General features: G+C 38.9%; 1 protein-coding gene across 3 annotated transcripts in view; it reads left to right on the forward strand.

The window, feature by feature from the left end:
• SI (sucrase-isomaltase) overlaps positions 1–14,393 on the forward strand; it is a 67,766-nt gene extending 53,373 nt beyond the window's left edge. For 2 of the 3 annotated variants that reach the window (XM_067002375.1, XM_067002376.1), the window contains exons 51-70: positions 152–248; positions 354–466; positions 564–689; positions 1,513–1,641; positions 1,748–1,855; positions 2,135–2,197; positions 2,442–2,576; positions 2,762–2,846; positions 3,576–3,714; positions 5,145–5,278; positions 5,733–5,767; positions 5,859–5,975; positions 7,361–7,509; positions 8,601–8,685; positions 8,789–8,845; positions 9,773–9,897; positions 10,205–10,293; positions 11,469–11,518; positions 12,220–12,390; positions 13,693–14,393. In XM_067002375.1, the coding sequence (XP_066858476.1) occupies positions 152–248; positions 354–466; positions 564–689; positions 1,513–1,641; positions 1,748–1,855; positions 2,135–2,197; positions 2,442–2,576; positions 2,762–2,846; positions 3,576–3,714; positions 5,145–5,278; positions 5,733–5,767; positions 5,859–5,975; positions 7,361–7,509; positions 8,601–8,685; positions 8,789–8,845; positions 9,773–9,897; positions 10,205–10,293; positions 11,469–11,518; positions 12,220–12,390; positions 13,693–13,755 (2,070 nt within the window). In that variant the 3' untranslated portion in view covers positions 13,756–14,393. The remainder of the gene's footprint in view (positions 1–151; positions 249–353; positions 467–563; positions 690–1,512; positions 1,642–1,747; positions 1,856–2,134; positions 2,198–2,441; positions 2,577–2,761; positions 2,847–3,575; positions 3,715–5,144; positions 5,279–5,732; positions 5,768–5,858; positions 5,976–7,360; positions 7,510–8,600; positions 8,686–8,788; positions 8,846–9,772; positions 9,898–10,204; positions 10,294–11,468; positions 11,519–12,219; positions 12,391–13,692) is intronic. The other variant, XM_067002377.1, reaches the window with a different exon arrangement.
• Positions 14,394–19,455: the final 5,062 nt, after the last annotated feature.

The raw sequence follows: 19,455 nt of genomic DNA on the forward strand, positions 1-19,455 counted from the left end.
GCGTGTATGTTGTAAGTGTATACTTTTGAAGCTTTTTGTTGTAGATTTGGAAGTTGTGTGTCTCATCTTTTACTAATTCTTTTAAAATAGATGTAAACAGGTCATTGCTTATGATGCTTCAGCTTTAGAAAGTATTTTATTTTGTTTGCAGTATAAGTTGAATTCCTATGGTTATCAGCCATTTTACATGGCTCTTGAAGAAGATGGCAATGCCCATGGAGTTCTCTTGCTTAACAGCAATGCAATGGGTAAGAAAATCTTCATTTTATTTTCTCAGCGTGTTTTATGTTCAGTGGTTTGCAATAGCTGCTAATCCAGGCATCCTTTTTTCATTTCACTTTCCCCATTTCTAGATGTGACGTTCCAGCCAACCCCTGCCCTGACATACCGCACCATTGGAGGAATTCTGGACTTTTACATGGTTTTGGGCCCAACACCAGAACTTGTTGTTCAGGAGTACACTGCAGTAGGATTCTTACCCTATTACAAACTAGCATTCTTTGTGGACTGGTTGCTTGGTTGGTTTTTGCCTATTCACCACAAATACTCTCCCTTACTTCTAGCTGATTGGACGACCAGTGATGCCACCCTACTGGTCCTTGGGGTTCCAGTTGTGCCGCTATGGATACAGGAACGACACTGAAATTTCCCAGCTGGTGGAGCAAATGAAGGCGGCTAACATTCCCTATGTACGCTGGTAGCACTTAACATTTGAGTTCATGCCTGAACTTCAGGCTTCAGAGTATCAGTTAAGACCCTTTAAACACACACAAAGAAAGAAAAAAGAAAACAAAACAAACAAAAAAAAACCCACCCCACTACTATGGTAGAGAAGAGCAAACTCTGTTTTATGCTATAGCTGAACATCTCTGCGTGCCCTAGGTCATGTTAAATGTGGTTCTTAGGCTGCTTTATATTATCTTTTAATCATTCATAATAAAGAAGCACTCAGATGTCTCTCACCATGCTGACTATGAAGGAGCAGTGATAAACAGGAAAAACAAGGAGGAAAGAAATAATGCAGCGTCATTTCAATTGGATATTGCTCTATGTCAAGTCAGCTGTTTTGGCACAGTCTGTTTTTGGGAAAGGAGCAAAAACACATAGGTCAAACAAAGTTATAGAATAGAATAGTTCAGTTGGAAGTGACCTTCAAAGATCATCTAGTCCAACTGCTTGACCACTTCAGAGTTAAACAAAAGCTAAAACATATTAACGAGGGCAATGCCCAGTTGCCTCTTGAACACTGACAGCCCTGGGATATCAAACACCTCTCTAGGAAGCCTGCTGTCAACCAGCTCCCCCAGATCCCTTTCTGCTGAGCTGCTCTCTAGCCACTGTCTCCCAGTCTGTACCTGTGTCTGGCATTACTCTGTCGCAATAGTTTAAATTGATTGTTACTTCTTAGCAGATGTTCTATAAATCTGTATTTGAGGGGGAAAAAAAAAAAGAAGAAAAAAAAGGAAATAAAAAGAAAATGATTTTTTTCCTCATTGCTTTTGTGAATTGCAGGATGTCCAATACGTAGATATTGACCATATGGAACGGCAACTGGACTTCACTCTTGGCGCACGCTTTGCGGGATTACCGGCTCTAATTAACAAAATAAAAGCAGAAGGAATGAGATTCATCATTATCCTGGTCAGTTTGGCATACTTTTTTCATTGCAGAATTCAGAATGTGTTTAAAAGCATTTCTAAACTTATTTTTTCAGCATAAAGCAAAAGTTTGTTACATTTCATTTTAGGATCCAACTATCTCTGGAAACGAAACTGATTATCCTACTTTCTCGAGAGGTGTAGCCGACGATGTCTTCATCAAGTGGCCGAATACCAATGACATTATATATTCCAAGGTACTATTCTTAAAAAGTGTACGACCATAGAGGTATGCCATATCCAAGTGAGCATCATGTCAGCCTAGACTTCAGTGCTATCCATAGGCACAGTCTGCTAACATTATGTTCATGCCTGAATGTAAATGATACGTTGAATAAATACTGCAAACTGAATTGTCTTCAGTATACGCTGTCATTCATATATGTGGCAGTAAAGAATTGTTATATCGTTCTGTTGCCAGTGCTCAGTTATATTCAGCGTGGTTTAATAATTTCAAAATGTTCTTTGTCCTGTAGGTCTGGCCGTTTCTTCCCAATGTTGAAGTCAATGAGTCACTTCCCGAGCAAACCCAAATACAGGTAAATATTGGTACGGTTTGGCTATTGTCTCAAATATAGAGGGAGAAGTACATCATTTAAGAAAAAATAGCAGCGAGCTAGTTGATAAAATCTCACGTCAGAAATAAGATGCAGAAAATGGCCAGCCTTCCTAACAAAGTCAGAACAGAAAGCAAGTAATTATTTTTTTGTTTTAGAAAATTCCAGCATTTTATCAGTGGGATGCTTCCAGTGCTCTATCTTTTCTATTGTCCTGTTTTTACAGCTCTACGGAGCACATGCAGCTTTCCCAGACTTCTTCCGCAATTCCACAGTGGAGTGGTGGAAGAGAGAAATCCTGGAGTTCTACAACAATCCCCGTGACAGCTCAAAAAGTGTGAAGTTTGATGGCCTGTGGATTGTAAGTGTAGAAATGCATCTGATTTGTGGTGTGAATGTGTGTCAAGCACGTGTGGAGCTGCAGACTGAGATTGCAGCTGCGAGGGTTCTCAAGGGCATCTACAATACTGCTTGTTTGTAATTTAGAATTCAGTGTATTTTGTATGATTGAAGGAAATACAATCAAGTTTTGCTCTGTATTTTTAGGACATGAATGAACCGGCAACTTTTTATAATGGCGCCATTGGTGGTTGTAGAGATGACCTCCTTAATAAGCCACCATATATTCCTCGTAAGTCTGATGAGTCCATAAAATGGTGTTAGGTCATTCTCACTACTATGACATTTCTTACATATTGGTGCATGTGGCATGAATTCCTATAGTTAGGTATATTAAACCACAACTAAGCTCCTAACTGAAAGTGTCCCTTCTAGCTAGCATTTATCTATACATAAAAATAATTGACATTCTTAACTAGGCTTTACTTAAGTGCTGGTATGAGGTAGTACAACTCAGGAACTATTTATTAATGTTCATCATTCATCACTCTGCTGTTCTGCTATTAGAGTAGTCCTATTGCTTACTGTGGTCTTCAGTTGTTATAAATAGTTTCTCAGGAAACATCGGGAAGTTAATATTCAGACATAGGCCTTCACCAGCACATGCAACACCCAACCCAACTTATGTTTATATGGATGACAGGACAGGGTTTACAAAGATGTGCAGTATCTGCTGAATTAGGATATACCCTGTTTATTCTTTGAGCCACTCCAATAAGAGCATCTATAATAGAGCTATTAACATGCTTAGAAACCCTGATGCCTGCATAGGACTAATGGAGCTATCCCATTTGAAAAAGATGGAAACGCTCTTTTATAATAAGTCATAGATGACAGTATAGATGCCTAACAGAGAGTGAACACAAAAGAAATCATGACAATTTACAAAAATTAACTGCAGTTGTTATTGAATATTCCTCATTAAAAAGCATGTATTCTTTTCTTCTTCCCTTCTCATTAGATTTGGGATTCCGGGCAGATGGTTTAATTGTCAAAACTCCATGCATGGAAGGTCAGCAGTATCTTCCGGACGGTACCCCAGTTAGACACTATGATGTCCACAGTCTTTACGGATGGTCACAAACAAAACCTACCCTCGAGTAAGTGAGATTTGCATACTTTCTTGCTATCTCCAAAATGTGCTGCCAAGAAAGTTGGTGTCCATATTCTTATGGCCCAAACCTGCCTGAGTCTCTTTCAGATGTCTGCGAAATCTTCCTTTTCATCCTAGTAGTGTTGATTCTGCCGTTCTGTTCAAAGTGGAGTTTGGTGTTCAGAGCACCAATGCTCCAGGTTTTGCAGTTGGCAGTATTTCAGTCACGTTCCTGCTCAGCTTGTGCTGTGATCTCGCGTGTGGCGCAAGCAGGGTGGTAGGAACCTGAGCAAGGATGTGCAGGTGAAGGCATGGTGGGTGTGTGCAGGTCGGAGCTGAAGCTGAGCTTCCACTGTTGCAGTGCAATAAAGGCATATTGCTGTTGGAGCCAAGTAGAAAAAAACTAACTCAAGCATGTCTACACCAGCAGCAGCATCACTCGATGTGTCAGGACAGGCAGGCAGAGCCTTTATTTTGAGTGTGGCAGCTTTAAAATCACTGACCCTGAGCAGATGCAATTTTCAAGGTACCTTTTAGCGGCAGTTTACCCGAGTCTGATATTAAAGAAAGTTACTCTTCACCTAGCTGCAGAGCAAGTCTTTGTATAGCAGTTCTAAGGGTTTCATCCATGCACATTTTAAGTTGTGCAAACCCAACTGCTGACCTGTATTATGAAATAAGGTGGTCACGGTGCTATTTCTCATACAGTTTAATTGGGATGTAATAACTCGCCACCAATCGTTGTCCTGTCCCAGGGTGTTCACACATAGCACGTTGCCTTTTCAGCAAAGGTTTCTATTGAGTCAAGGCCATCCTGGGGCGATGCTCAGCATTGTAAATGGGAGCAGTCAATCAAAAGGCATTGCTCTGCTATTCTGTTACAAGGCAGAACAGAGAACAGGTCTGAACATTTGGATCAGCTGTTGTTAACAGTAATTACTCAATGACAGTCTCACCTAATTACTGCAATTAAAATATAAAACATGTGTTTTTTGTTTCTAGCTAGTGCTAGGATAGCCTCTTATTTCTAGCCTTGATACTGTTTTAGCCTTACACATGTAGTGAGGGAAAATGAATACAGGTTTTTTAAGAATGTTAATTTAAGAAGGGCTCTATTATCTTGGGTATTCAAAATTACTTGAATATGGGTGAAGAGAGAAAACAGTGACTTTTAAAACACACATTCTGTTCATAAGGCTTTCCTTTTAGGAATTTATTTTCTCAGTTCCAAGACAGATGTCATTACCTGTTTCTTAGTGAATAGGATCCCAGCTGACTTTAGATAGCGTCTGATCTAACGATAGTATATTTGTGCTGTTTCATTTCCAATTCAATGAGTAAGCAAGGAACAGGAAGGAAATATTTTCTTCTCTGTTGAGAGAATCTTATGTAATAAATTCTCGTGTAATTTATTTCTTCATCTATTTTCAATGTCAGCGCTTTGCGGAATGCCACAAAAGAGCGTGGGATCGTCATCACCCGCTCAACGTATCCCAGCAGTGGAAGATGGGCTGGACATTGGCTGGGTGATAACAAGGCAGCTTGGGATCAGCTGGCTAAATCTGTTATTGGTATGTAGAAGGAAGAAGGTCTCTAATCAGTATATTCTGTGCAGTAATTCCTTTTCCTTGACTTACCTGCTTTTAGAATTTATTGGTTTTAACTGAAATACGCTCTTTGTTCAACAACCAGAATCCATGGTCAATTCCTTTGTGACTACCTCTTCTTTACTTCTCCCCTGGTTGTTGGGAGCTCCTTTATTCCCCTGGGACCAGCCACCTCCCCCCATTGTGTTCTGTCACCTCAGTTCTCATCATCTGCTGGTGCTGCTGTCCGACATATCTTTGTTTCTGACAAACCATCTCCCAACTCTTTCTGCAGAAGAAAAACAAGAGAAATTAGAGAAATTGTGATTTATTTTTTTTTTCTCATTCAGCACTATAATATATATTATCTAGCACGACCATTAGCATATGAAAGGGGGAAGAAAAACAGCTGGTAACAATGAATTATTTCTCCTTTCAGGTATGATGGAGTTCAGCCTCTTTGGAATATCTTATGTAAGCTAACCAGTTATTATATTTTATTTAATTATCTTGACACTGTACAAGAATTTACAGTATTCCAACTGGATTGTTTGTCAACTTTCAGACAGGAGCTGATATCTGTGGCTTCTTTAATGACTCACAGTATGAGTTGTGTCTTCGCTGGATGCAGCTGGGTGCATTTTACCCATATTCAAGGAATCACAATGAGAAAGGAACAAGAGTGAGTTTCAGATTTTTAATGGTTGTTAATGGATAGACCTTTGCAATGCACATGTAGAGAACAGCTGGGGCATCACACAAGCCAGCCAGTGTCAAAAAAAGCACATTCCAAGCAAAACGGACATGAAAAGAACACGTTTCGCTCTTCATCAAAAAAATAACAGTCTGTGTTTGTATGCTAGCTCTGCTGCAATCCTCCCCCCTCGCATGGGAGGTTTTATGCCTGCCGAGGGGCTGCTCTGGGATTTAGACCACTTGAAGGAAGCATATACTATGTTTGATTTGACTGAATCCAACTCCTACCTATTGTTCCCTTTAGGCCATTTTGATTTACAGTCACTACACTAAAATACAGTGCTTTTGTGGCAAATGCTGTTAAAGGAGCAAAACTGACCTTGGAGTTTGAAGCCCTAATTGTCCATAATTATTACCATAAATGAGAAAACGGGACAGTGTAATATGACTCTGGAATAAGAGTCAGGAATTTATGTACTTTACACATTTGCCACCATCAGATATTGTATTTCTTTTAGGAATAAAGGAAAATAATTGCTTAAATGTAGGTCTGTGCTGGCCAAGGACTATATTGTAGAAAGCTGTACAACTAGATAAGTGGAAAAATAAAAATTGAAACAGCACGTAGATTCCAGTTAAAGCTTCAGGTCTAGCCGAGTAGTGCTATTTGTGTGGCACATGTCTAATGAATCCGAGTCTTCTTTTCAAAACCTACGTGCTTATCTTGCCACGGCACACCTTTCGATAGGACTTCCAAAGCCTTTAAAAATGCAGATTCAGGGTTATCATGTTGCTTGCAGTCTTAGCCAATTTGCCAAGGTATTGTTCAATACGTTTAGTAAAGATTGGAAGTGCTCCCTGACATCAGTCATTAGTGCTTTGGTCTCTTTTTGCAAGTCCTGAGTGCTGCCCTGCAGGAGAGAGGGATAATAAATTATGTACTCCAGGATGTGTAACGCCTTCAGGACAACTTGCAAGAAATATTTTTTACAGTACTCCCCACAGGTTTTTCTCTTCTTCCTTCTTTCTAGTTCCCCTCTTAGGGATGACAGTCATACCTACTGTTTTCACTGTCACTTAGTCCTTAACTGAAGAATAAGTAAATGGAGGTGCTCTAGTTTGGAGGCAGAGGAATTTGCAAGGGTCTACTGAAACTTTCACAGCTGTCTTGCCAGGCAGATTTTGATGCACATTTGGTAATTACTACTACTGCCACTACTACGGTTAGGTTTTATGAAGTCATGAGAAAAACATAAAACGAAAGAGATGCTAAATGTGAACACTCTTGTAAACATCGGCATTATTTTTTTCCATAGGTGTTCTAAACACACAGTAAGCCAGTTTGAGTAGCAACTGTCTCTTCTCTTTTAGAGGCAAGATCCTGTTTCCTGGAATGCAACATTTGAGGACATTTCCAGGAAGGTGCTGAATATAAGATACACTCTGTTACCCTATTTTTATACATTAATGTACGACGCCCATGCCCACGGCAGTACTGTGATCCGCCCCGTACTCCATGAGTAAGTGTGACTTCTTTGCTCCTCTTGTCAAGAATTTCAACAACAAATTTTGGAGTTAGAACCCTCCTAATGATGTTTTCCATTATTTAGAGCATTTTTTCTGTTAAAAAAAAAAAAAAGGTATGAAATTGAGAATATGAGCTTTCAATATCAAGTTTTACTTTCACAGAGAACAGAAGTTCTCTGTTTTATGCTATGCAAAACTGAACATTTGCTTAGCTACAGTTAATGTATACATTTTAAAGCTCACCCTTAGCCTCTTTAGGGAGAAGCAACAATGATGTTTCATTGAATGCTAGACATATTGATGATAGATATATGTAGAATAAAAAGCAGATGTTGCAAAAACAGGTGGACAAAAACTTTAAGCAAAGAAGAGGGAGATAAATCTGCCATAAGTCATGACAGAGTTTTGCAGGGAAAAGCATATTTTATTTATTTATCTATTTATTTGTTACTGGCCAAACTGATAGAATTGATCAAAAAAAAAAAAAAAAGTTATTGGTTGTACAAAGCCTTCTTTGTCCCTGGAAGGACAAAGGTTTAGCTCCTTTTATTATAAGATGTGCTCTAGTGTATATATAGTATATATACGCTTGTCTTGGCTAAAGATCATTGAGCTGTTTACATGTAGTCTTGATTTTTTTTCAAACCACCTGCCCAAGGAAAAAGTGACACAGATGAGAAAATGATTCACAGTCTGACCACTACCTAATCTTAGTACTGCCGATATCTCCAAAGCAAAACTGATCTTTTGAGTTCTGTGGTCTAAAAATCCTGAAAATCAATTTGCAAAAGGAACGGCAAAAAAAAGAAAACTAAGTAATAGCCTGCATTCCTGCAATGATTTTCACATTAGGATCTCTGTGCATTCTTGGCAAACAATAATTGATCTATTTAAAAGGAAACAGATAAATAAAATATATATTTTTAATCACCTATCTCAGTTATTGTTAATACTAGAATAAATACAGATGAGGAAATAACAGCTACTAGGAATAGTAGATTGCATTACTGATGAAAGCATCTTAAAAGAACATTTTGGAAAAGTTCAGCACTCAATGTTTAATCAAGATTCTGTTAACGTGCAGGTTTGTGGAAGACAGAGCAACATGGGATATATATGAACAATTCCTTTGGGGACCTGCACTGCTCATCAGCCCTGTAATGCAACCGGTATGTGCTTAAGCACCCAAATGTATATGAAAGTATTAAAGCTACTTTAGCTAAACTTTCCTCTTTGCTTTAACTTCCCTAAAAAACGTATCTTTAATTCCAGAATGCTGTAACGGTGGATGCTTACATACCTGATGCCCGCTGGTATGATTACTACACAGTAAGTCATTTTCAAAATTGTATGTATTCCTTATAATGTTGTTCAGATAGTAGCAGGGTGTGCTGAGGTGTGAAGCCACTATCTCCCTTTTACAAACTTGTGTTTATCATCATTTCTTGGCATTATAACAACTACATCTTCTTAGCTGTTTTCTTATAAAAATCCTTAGTTCCTTTTATTGTAATAATGTTTAACAGGACCAGAGCTGTACTACGTACTATGTACTTGAACTATGTACTCCTGCCTCCTTCTTTCCCCCCCAGCTTTTATTGCAAAGCATGACATCGTATACTATGGAATATCCCTTTGGTCAGTCTGTGTCCGTTGTCTTGGCTGTGTCCCCTCCACAGCCTACAAACTGGCAGGGCAGCGTGAGAAGCAGAAAAGTCTGTGACTCTGTATAAGCACTGCTCAGCAACCACTAAAACACCAGTGTGTTATCAACACCATTTTCATCGTAAATCTGAAACTTAGCACCACACAAGCTTCTTTGAAGAAAATTAACACTATCCCAGCCAAAACTAGCATAAGAATGCTGGAATGGAGAAAGACAAACAGGGTTAGCTGCACCAGCCTTTCATGGAAGATAAGAAAAGACTAGTAAGAAGGGGTAGGCATTAAAAATCACTTCGTTGATCACACGTTTGTATTTCACCTGAATGGCCGCTTTGATTCAGCTGCTCTCCCCTGAGGTTGATAAACACTTTTTCAGATGCATAGCTTTATGGTTTCTCTTATGTAGAGAGAGCAATGTAGGGCATTATGTAGTTACTCCTGTATTAACAGCGCGATTTGTAGAAACAACTCCTAAGGAATCTGCCTAGCAAAAAAAATTAATAATAATAATCATTATTATTATTATTTCATTCTAAAATAACTGTAAAGGGAGATCAACAGAAGACATTTTTTTTTTTTTTTCATAAACAGGATGTATACATTGGTATTAGGCGACAGTCAGTAACTCTACCAGCTCCTTTGGACCATATCAATCTTCATATCCGAGGCGGTTACATTCTCGCATGGCAACAACCTGCTAATACAACTTTTTACAGGTACAATAAGAATAACTAGAATATTAAAATTTAGTTGTAGTTATCATATTAATTAATAATATCATATTATTACCAGTCTTTAAAGAATACATTTATTTATAGAAGCACCTGAGATTTGTGGATGCTTTTTCTCTTCAGTCTCTTCCTAATGGTCTCCTTTAAATGTAATGCTGTGGGGTCAAGAAAATGAGTATCAGAGACCAGATGAATGGCAGACAATATTTCTAAAACAAGTTCTAATGCTTGGGAGAGAGGAAATGTGATTAGCTGAGGATATTAAGGAAAAAAAATATTCTGTTTTGTACAGCCGGAAAAACCCAATGGGACTTACTGTTGCTTTGAATGACACTCAGATGGCAGAAGGACAGCTTTATTGGGATGATGGGGTTCGCATTGGTACGTATCATGTTTTCTTGTCATCCTAAAACACCTTTCCAGCTGTGAGGGTGGTAGAACACTGCAACAGGCTGCCAAGAGAGGCTGTGGAGCCTCCATCTTTGGAAATATTCAAAGCCCAAATTAAAACAGAGAAACAAAAAACAATGAGAGGAACTGGAACGAGATGAAACAAATTACAGCAGTCCGTGAACAGCAAATAATGCTCAGCAGCTAGCTAACCACTTTTTTGTCTGCGGTTCTAACAATAACATTGCTGTCAAAGTGGAAACGTGAAGCTATAAGAAACTGCAACCCTTCGCCATCACTTGGGAAAAAAAAAAAGGCTTTTGTGGTTGCTTATGCCTTAGAAGTCCTCAGTGTAGTGGGGGGTGTTTGAGCATTAGAGGCATATGGATATGCCAGACTCTGCTGGCCAAAGCAAGCCCAATTCTGGAGGCCTTATCTGAGCACGCCCTCAGAGCCAAAAATTAAAGCTCCACATTAACAAAGTGATTTTTACTGATTGAGACCATAGAATGCTACGATTTATAGAATTAATATTAGGTATCAAAGAAATGGTGTCCTGGACCTAGGGCAGCAAATATAACAAAGACTTGTCCTCAAACCTATGGGAGCCATAACCATAGGAAACGTGGGAAGCTTTCACTGATTTCCTCAGCATTAGTAAATCTAAATTGTCTTCAGACAAGAGATATTTGCGTGCTGTTTATCCTTCCTATACAGAGCCTATTACCCTTGTAATAACAATAAGCCGTTACCTGAGATTACGACAAATAATGCAGAAAACTGTTATGTTGCACAGTGATGTGTAGGGAAGTTTGCTGTAGAGCAGAAAGGCAGTACCTTCAATGCCTGTTATCATCAGCACTACTTTCATTAGTTCATTAGAGTTCATTTAGTACTGAATAAGAGGACTGGTAAAATATACAACGGTGATTTCAAAGAAGCATCAACATATATAGTAATCATGTGTAATTGGACAGTGAATAGAGGTAGAGGTAGGAAAAGCATTTCTTGCACAAATACAGTTATGCTCTTTTTATAGAGAGAGAGACAAATATACAAATTTGGGTAGAGCATACATACACACTTCTTCAACTGAATGTTTTATAATATTTTAACTGAACAGCTAAACAGCGAACACATTTGATTGTATCCTTTCTTTCTAACAGACGCATATGAAGGTGGTGCATATCTGCTAACATCATTTACTGCTAAGCAGGTATGTAATGCTAGCTAACAGTTTCCGAATAATCACTTGAGGTGATCCTTGTCACATTTTTAACTATTTGTATTTTAATTTGTCCCTTTGCAAAGTTTAGATATTCCCCTTTCAGACTGATCCTGGATGACAGAGTAATTGTTATTCAGTAGGGCGAAGACTGTTGTGGGTCTCTAAATGTTGCTTTAAGAACTTCTTTGGGATCCCAGCAGCATATGTGAGTGCACACTAGAAGAACAAACTCGTTTGGCATTCTTTGTACTCATATACATCAGAGTAATCTAGTTTATTTCAGTGGGGTTATTCCACAGAGGTGCATAGTCATTTTAAGGAGCTGGCCCAGACTGAAAGCTGCAGGACGGATGTTGGTGCACATCCTTTAGATGGAGATGATTTCTCACAGAGCACTGGGTTTAAACCTGGATCAGGCCTCACAGCAGCTGGGATATGAGGCACAACTGCTGTCCCAGGGATAGCGGGGAAGGTCTGTCCGTGCAGCAGTTAAAGACACAGCGGATTCCAGGATCTAGATAGACTAACAATGTGAAGAAAACTGAAGCCTTCAACGTCTGGAAAATAAATAAAAACATACAGACATATTTTCTTTAAAATGCATGGGAAGTGAGGAAAGCAATTGAAAGGCTCAAGTAGACTTGTACCCGTGTAATTACTGCATCCTATTTCATTTTTTTTTCTTTCAGAATGTTTTAGATATCACAGTTGTGCATCCTGGTTACACTGATCCAAACAACTTAAAGTTTACTGAAATTAAAGTCCTGGGCGTGAACACCAACGTTAAGCAGGTAGCTGTATTGCAGAATGGTGGGATAATTCCGTCAGCTCACACTGTGAGATACGACAGCACCACCCAGGTGAGACGCTGTTTTTCGCATAATGCCACTTTCACAACTGAATATGTCCTCTTAAGCCTTTGGGGATTCAGCTCTCAGCTCTAATACCATATTTAGAGGATAGTTCAGCAGGACATATCATCATTAACTGACAGTCACTTTTAGGAGGTACTGTTCAATAGAGAGTAAATATTGTGCAGGGAGTGCGGTAGAGTTTTTAAGCACAGAAGTTACTGTAGAGGAACCCAGGCTGCTCCTGACTGAAGAAATGGTGGGGTTTGTTTTGTGCTGGTTTCTACTCTTCCTAATAGCTTACTCACAGCCTGCGATTTGAAGGAAGGAAAAGCAACAAATGTTTTTGTAGTCTCTACATGACCCTATTGTTGTCAGTTTTGTCTGACAACTTTATTTCCTACCTCTGTTTGTCAACACCATTTCTTCCTCTGTCAAGTCAGATTTGAGCTGTAGGCAAGGCAGCTCACACAGGGCCACTACGTGCACAAGTCCAATTCCATGCCTCTGAAGTTATCGGCTAAGCTTCCCACCAACTTCAGAGTGCCAGGCTTTCCATCTGCACGGGTCATGTCTGTCCCCGGCATTTTTTCCCAGACAATAAAGTCAAGCACTGCTAAAGCCAACTGAGACAAATGTGTACAATTGTATCGCCACTCAGGACAGCACTCCAATGGAGCATCTTTCAAATGCAAACAGAACTGCTGGGGCACTCAGTCTCACCACTTTTCTGGTAGAGGGTCTAATCTCTTCTGCTATTGGGATCTTACTACCCTTTGTTTGAAATTCAGTATTTTGTTAAGTCTCAGTACTTTCTGTCTTTCAGTGGAAAGCCAAAATTATGTAACTTTTGTATATAATGAAACAAATGAATTAAAAAGAAGATTAGAAGAAGAAAGTAATATTGTAAAACAGAATGGACATATTTCATTCAGTTTCTTTTTTTTTGGGGGGGGGTTGAAGAAAAAGAAATGGATATGCATAGCTGAATTGTAGTGTGTTCCAAGTTTTGCTGCATTTTATTTATATATTTATATCCACGTATGTGTATATTCCTCAGCACTAAAAGTTCCTCTGAATGAAGGGATGATAGCTTATTGATCAGAAATAGAAAGCCTATGCTGTCTCAACTAACCAGTGATACAATCACAAAAGAAAGAATATATATTTTTAATTATATATTTATTATATATTTTACTTATATATATATATATAAATCCACTACACTCTGTTAAATGCAGAAAAAACAAACAAACAAAAAATACAAGAGTGTATCCTCAATGTATAGTTACCGTTTTTGTTTTTCCACAGGTCCTGAGTATCACCCAGCTTCAACTTGAATTAGGCCAAACCTACACAGTGCAATGGAGTTAAAATGCCTTCCAAATAACTTTGGCCATATTGCTGAAATTTCTCTTTGTTTTAAAACAGGCTTGAAATGTTCATACTGCCATTTTGTACCCTAAAAATACTTTATTCTGTAAAAACATATAACTTACATTCAGTTCGTATCAAGGTATCATGTGTATAAACGTAGTTTAGTATTGTTGAAGGCTAACTACAAGCTCTCCATGTAATGCAAAACTTATGTTTTAAATACTATGGCACTTGCGTCATATTTCAAAACTGAAATCTGAATGTAAAATTCTATGTTTTCTTTAAGCAGAATCTCTGGCTGACTTCATGCTTGGTAAATTTTGCAAACCAAGATGCATTTGGTGTTACCTGCATGAATTTGGGGCCATAATTCTGCCCATATTTAACTTCTATCATCTTAATTTTAACTCTGCCAATGTAAGTCACTATTATTAAGAAGTATTTAAAGGCAGATAAATTAATGTTCTCAGATTATACTTTTAGCATGAAACAGTATTTCCACTTGTTCATCTATAAAATATTAAGGTACTTGCAAAAGTCATTCAAAGTATTTTGTATGACTTCAGCCAGACATTTGTGTTCCCCAATGCTGAAGTTGCAAAATTAAACTTGAAGTTTCAAGGTTAACTAATAAATATTGGTCTCTGAGTTTTTATTTCACTGAAGGAAATGTAGTATGTTTACTATAATAGTGATTCATGTTAACGACTTTCTGTATCCCAAGAGTGCAGCAAGCAAACTAAACAGATTGGTAAAGCATGTTTACAATTAAATTTGATGGGAAAAAACTGCTGTCAGGAGTAGTAGTAATCTCTACTGACTGTGCTTAAAAATCATTTAAAGGCTGCTTCTCTGCTTTAAAGGTTTGTAGTAGAGCAGCCAAGTAGCTAACATCTCATAGGAAGATCAGTGTTCTAATAGGACTGAATTTGCTGAAATTTGTCTGTAAAGTAAGAAAATTGGAAATGCAAGGAAAAAAAAGTAGTTCATTTAAGTATGAACTGTTTTGATGAATATTTTTGTCCAAAGGAACAAAGTACAATCTTGAGCTAGTGATTACCAGATGCATAAGCAAGCAAACACAAGGAAATTGCTTCAGAAAGGGGACGTGCAGGTTACTAAGCCTTCGACCCATCCCCTGTCAGGTTATGTGCTACCACTCAGTGCCTACCCAACTGATGTGGGAAACATTAGGCACAGACAAAAGCTTCCAAGAGCTTATTTTCATCGTTTTTGGTATTACCCTGTTTATTTGAGGAAATTCATCATTTGGTTTTCTTGGCTTTGTGAGGGCTTGTCAGAGCACAGCATGTTAGCTGAACTACACGCATTTCGGCCGGGGGAACGGCTTTTACTGAATCCCCAAGATAATAATTCATCAGGAACTCATTCAGACTGAGAAATCACAGCTTTCAACAGGTGTTGGCTTCCTCAGGGAGGTGCTCCCCACTGTGTCTCTTCCCAAGGGCCGAGGCAATGAGCATTCCTTCCTGCAGTTTGTACACGCATGGGGAGCTGAGAAGGACACAGCCCACAGCTCACTTCTGAAATACTTGTGCAACATCACTGTTCTTAGCTGGAGACCAAGAAAGCTTTACACTGAACTTGGTGGCATTTTTCTGAGGCCAACAATAGCTCTTTGTGCAATGCTTCTCTCTGGGTCAGATGCACACACGCTGTGAAACAGCTCCTGCTGCAGCAAGTCCCACTGATGCCCAGCGAGCCTTGTTGAGTACTGGGATAGTCTTCAACAGAATTAAGGGAGCACCAAAAACACACTACTTGTATTAATCCTAACTTAATAGTGAGGGTCTCACCTCAACCAAATTGAGGAAATGGGTTTCTCAACCACACAAGAGCATTTGTGCTTTTATTAAAGGATGTTTTTCTGCTCTGTGCCAACATTTGCTTCCTTTTCGCATCTTTTCAGTTACTGCATGATCCAAAAATTACTAGTAAATTTCAAATCCATCATAAAAATACATCTTCTTTTCACTAGCATATATATGTGTAGTTGTGTCTATTCAAGCTACAAAGCTCCTACTACATGATGCCTTTTTCTGGGTTTTTGAACATGTCCCACCTGTGACCAGGGTGGGTTCAGAGTCAGGTGAGGGCAAAAGCAATCTTCTGCTACATGTGCAGCTCCAAGTTTGTAAGGAAAAGTCGTTAGCATTTCTTGTCCTCAACTCAGGAATGATTACATGGGGCCAGACCATGAGGTTATAAACTCTATATCCATTATACACACAAAAGCCACAAAACCTCACAAGGCTGTAGAAAAACAGCAAGCACAAACGATTCTTTCCCCAGTTGGTTTCTGTCTACCACATGTTTTCATCTCAAAGGTCCATAAACTAGGCGTATTCTGGATGTCCAAGTAAAATTCATTTTGTTTCTATAACTTTCTCCACTCTCCCTTTTTATTCCATTTTAACTGAGAATATAGAGCATCTTCTGGTGAGAAGTTCAGTAACGCAACTGCTCAGAAAGCAGTTGCAGTCCCACCACCTCCGTTTGCAGTGGGAACTGGCTCCTTTGCAGACCACTTCCCTTTACAGTAGGAACTGCCTCCTTCGTTGTTCCATTTGGCAACACTGTCCCATTGAACCACTGAACCTGTCTAATTAACGCTGCTTGTACTTGCTTTTCACTTTAAGGAAAAAAAAAAAAAGTCTGCCTTGCTTTCATTGCACTTTTTTTTTTGTTTGTTTTTAATTAGTTAAATAAATAAATAAATATCAGTTTTATAAGTTAATGAATTAATGAAAGAAGACTGTGAAAGCACACCTAGCAGTTGGCTGAGGCATCTCTTTCCCTGTCTCAGAAGCAGGGGTTCAGAACCTGTACGTACTGGCCCCACCTGCAGCCCTTCTCTGCCACAGTTCATCTGCAAGAGACAAACCCTGAGCAACAGTTGCTGATAAACAGGAGCTGTTTCTGCTTGAGTAGAAGAGTCATAAATCTTTTCTACTGAGATTGCTAGCATTAATAAGTAGTCAGACTATAGATTGAAGTAATGCTGGACTGGGTAAGCTCATGCACAACTAATAGTCCCTAAAGCGGTTAACAAAGAATATTTTCCCCTTTCTTTTCTCCCAGCAGATCGATTTTTGACTCATTCTCTGAGTAGTTTGACTTTCTAGCACTTAAAAATATTACTTGTAGAATACCATAGCAACACCCTGAGGTTCGAGGTAATGCTGCTATCACACCAAATGCCACTAGAAAATTCTTACTGAAGGCATAGTGTCTTCCCAGAAAGATATGAAGTTTTTCCTTCAAAATCTTTCTTAGCTTTTTTGGCTGTTGTCCTGGGCATACTTAGAAAATAAATCCAGAGAAAACTGTACTTGCTAGAAGTCCTGTATTTGTTTGGTACATTAAAAATTTCAGCTACATATTTCCTAGTCTCAGAATAACAGAGTTACATTATGAATAGCATATGAAGATGAAGTTTTGACTATCAAGACAGAAGTAGTGTCAGAGACCCAAAAGACTGCTGGGAGTTAGGAGAATATTAAAACCACCACACAACATCCAGCCTGGTCTGAAACCAGTATGATCATGGCTAGAAGCAAGATATTGGGCAATATGGCTGCATGGCTCCAGTAAGCACTTTTTACCACAGAATCACAGAATGGCCAAGGTAGGAAGGGACCACTGAAGATCATCTAGATCCAACCCCCCTGCCAAGCAGGATCACCCAGAGAACCCATTATATGGGTTATGAGATGCCCTTCTCCATGCCCCTCAGATACCACCCTGCAAACCACCGCCCAGGGGAGAGCAGACCTGGCCTTGCACGAGCAGGCACAGCTTCTGGGTAAAGCACTGCTGCTGGGGTGTAAGGTGGCGTGGGGGCTTTGTTGGGATTCCCTCTGGGCCCCTTGTGCCCCACTAAGAAACCTCTGCTTGTGGTCTTAGAAAGCAGAGAGACAGCAGAAGTGGGTTTTCATTTCACTCGTTTTCCTTCCTACTTCTAAAAGAGCAAGTATGCTACACCTCTGCGCACCCTTCTGCGCGATCTACGTCAGTAGTTTATCTCCCTGTTTTAAATATGGGTACATGGCTGTAGTAATGTGCAGTATTCACATCTAATTACCTTGCTAATGCTTTGAAAGTGGAAGAATCCAAGGATTCCTCAATAATAAAACACATGAAGTGCAAGCCTGGAAATAGCTTGGAGCTTTCTTTCTAGAAAGCATAACGCAGTGAGCACTGTCGGGATGACAGCTCAGTAAATTACATCCTTGCCAGACAAGTAGCTGGAGGACATTTTCAGAAGACAGCCCAGCAATAACCAGAGGGCAAGTTACCTTAGACAGATTCTGACTCAAAAACCTATGGAAACAATACTAAAATACTGGTCTTTCCAGGACACTTTTGGGTCAAAACACCAGACTCCAAGCTGCAGGGTCAATTTCTGTAGTGTCACACCTGACGTTACTGCTGTCTGGGAAGATGACAGAAGCTACAGATTTCAGCTATAGCATGTGCTACATAAATACTGGGTTTTATAATATTTTTATATTATAATTTTATAAATATTTCTGGTTCTTACAGATTAAATGTAGTCAGGATGCTTTTATTTTTGACTTTTTGCAGTTATTTTAAAGGACGTCTCCTGGTCCCAATGTGCAGAAAGTGAACGGATGGGCTGTCCAGGGGTGGAGTATCTCTGCCAAACAGGAGCAGATATTGTAGGGCTAAAGAGACATTGCTGCCCCTGACAATACTAGTCTGTTAATGTAAAAGACAAAACAGTATCACGCTTGGCTGTGCTTGTTCTAATGAAGCTGCCACACACGCAGTGAGTTGGATTTTTCCTTAGTGTCTGGAAGTAGCAGCTGGATGGCAACATCTGGCAACACGGCAGGAGCATGGTCAGGTTTTGAAAAGTGAGCGCTGTTTCACTATTCAAATGTCTTCACTCCCCCAGCATGAGCTGCTCATCTCTACTTCCCACATGGGAGGTGGAGTTCTTGCTTTCCTCATCCTTGTATTTTATTTATCATGAGGTGGTGAGAAAATGAGCTTGCTTGGATGTTTTAAAGCTTCTCCCATCAAATGCAGGTGGTTTTTTTTGTTGTTGTTTGGTTGGTTTTTGTTTGTTTTTGTACTATCAGTTGATGAATTTGGGGGGGTTTGTTCATCTAAGACAGGATATTTTGGTACAATATCTGAAGTTTGTACATTTGTCATCTTGCTGAAAATGCTAATATCTCGTAGCGTTCTGAGGATTAAGACAAGTTTGTTGGTGTTTTCACTGGTATTAGTAATATGCATATATTGCAATACCAATTGTTACGAATTTTTGAAAATAATGAATTGGAATTGAAATGTTAAAAATTAATCCAACGGGACATAACACTTCAGAGTGTCATATGTAGAAAGATTAAGTGTTTAAATTTACATTTGGTGCATGCTATATAGAATTCTTTAGTGAGTTTGTATACACATACATATACATGATATGTGTTATTTAAGTTATTAACATTTTATATTCTCTTGCGTAAAATATTTTTTTATTTTACTTAGTATATGGTTATTCTCGAATTCAGAGTCTTTATAGTTGAATTTTTAGTGCAGATGAGGCATTATGCACATAATAATAATTATGTAATAAGCAATTTAGAAATGCTCTCTGACCAGTGGTTCCCTTTTAATAATTTCATGAGACCTTTCAGGTGGATA

This window comes from Anser cygnoides, chromosome 9, assembly GCF_040182565.1.
Source record: "Anser cygnoides isolate HZ-2024a breed goose chromosome 9, Taihu_goose_T2T_genome, whole genome shotgun sequence".
In the NCBI taxonomy this organism is placed as follows: domain Eukaryota; kingdom Metazoa; phylum Chordata; class Aves; order Anseriformes; family Anatidae; genus Anser; species Anser cygnoides.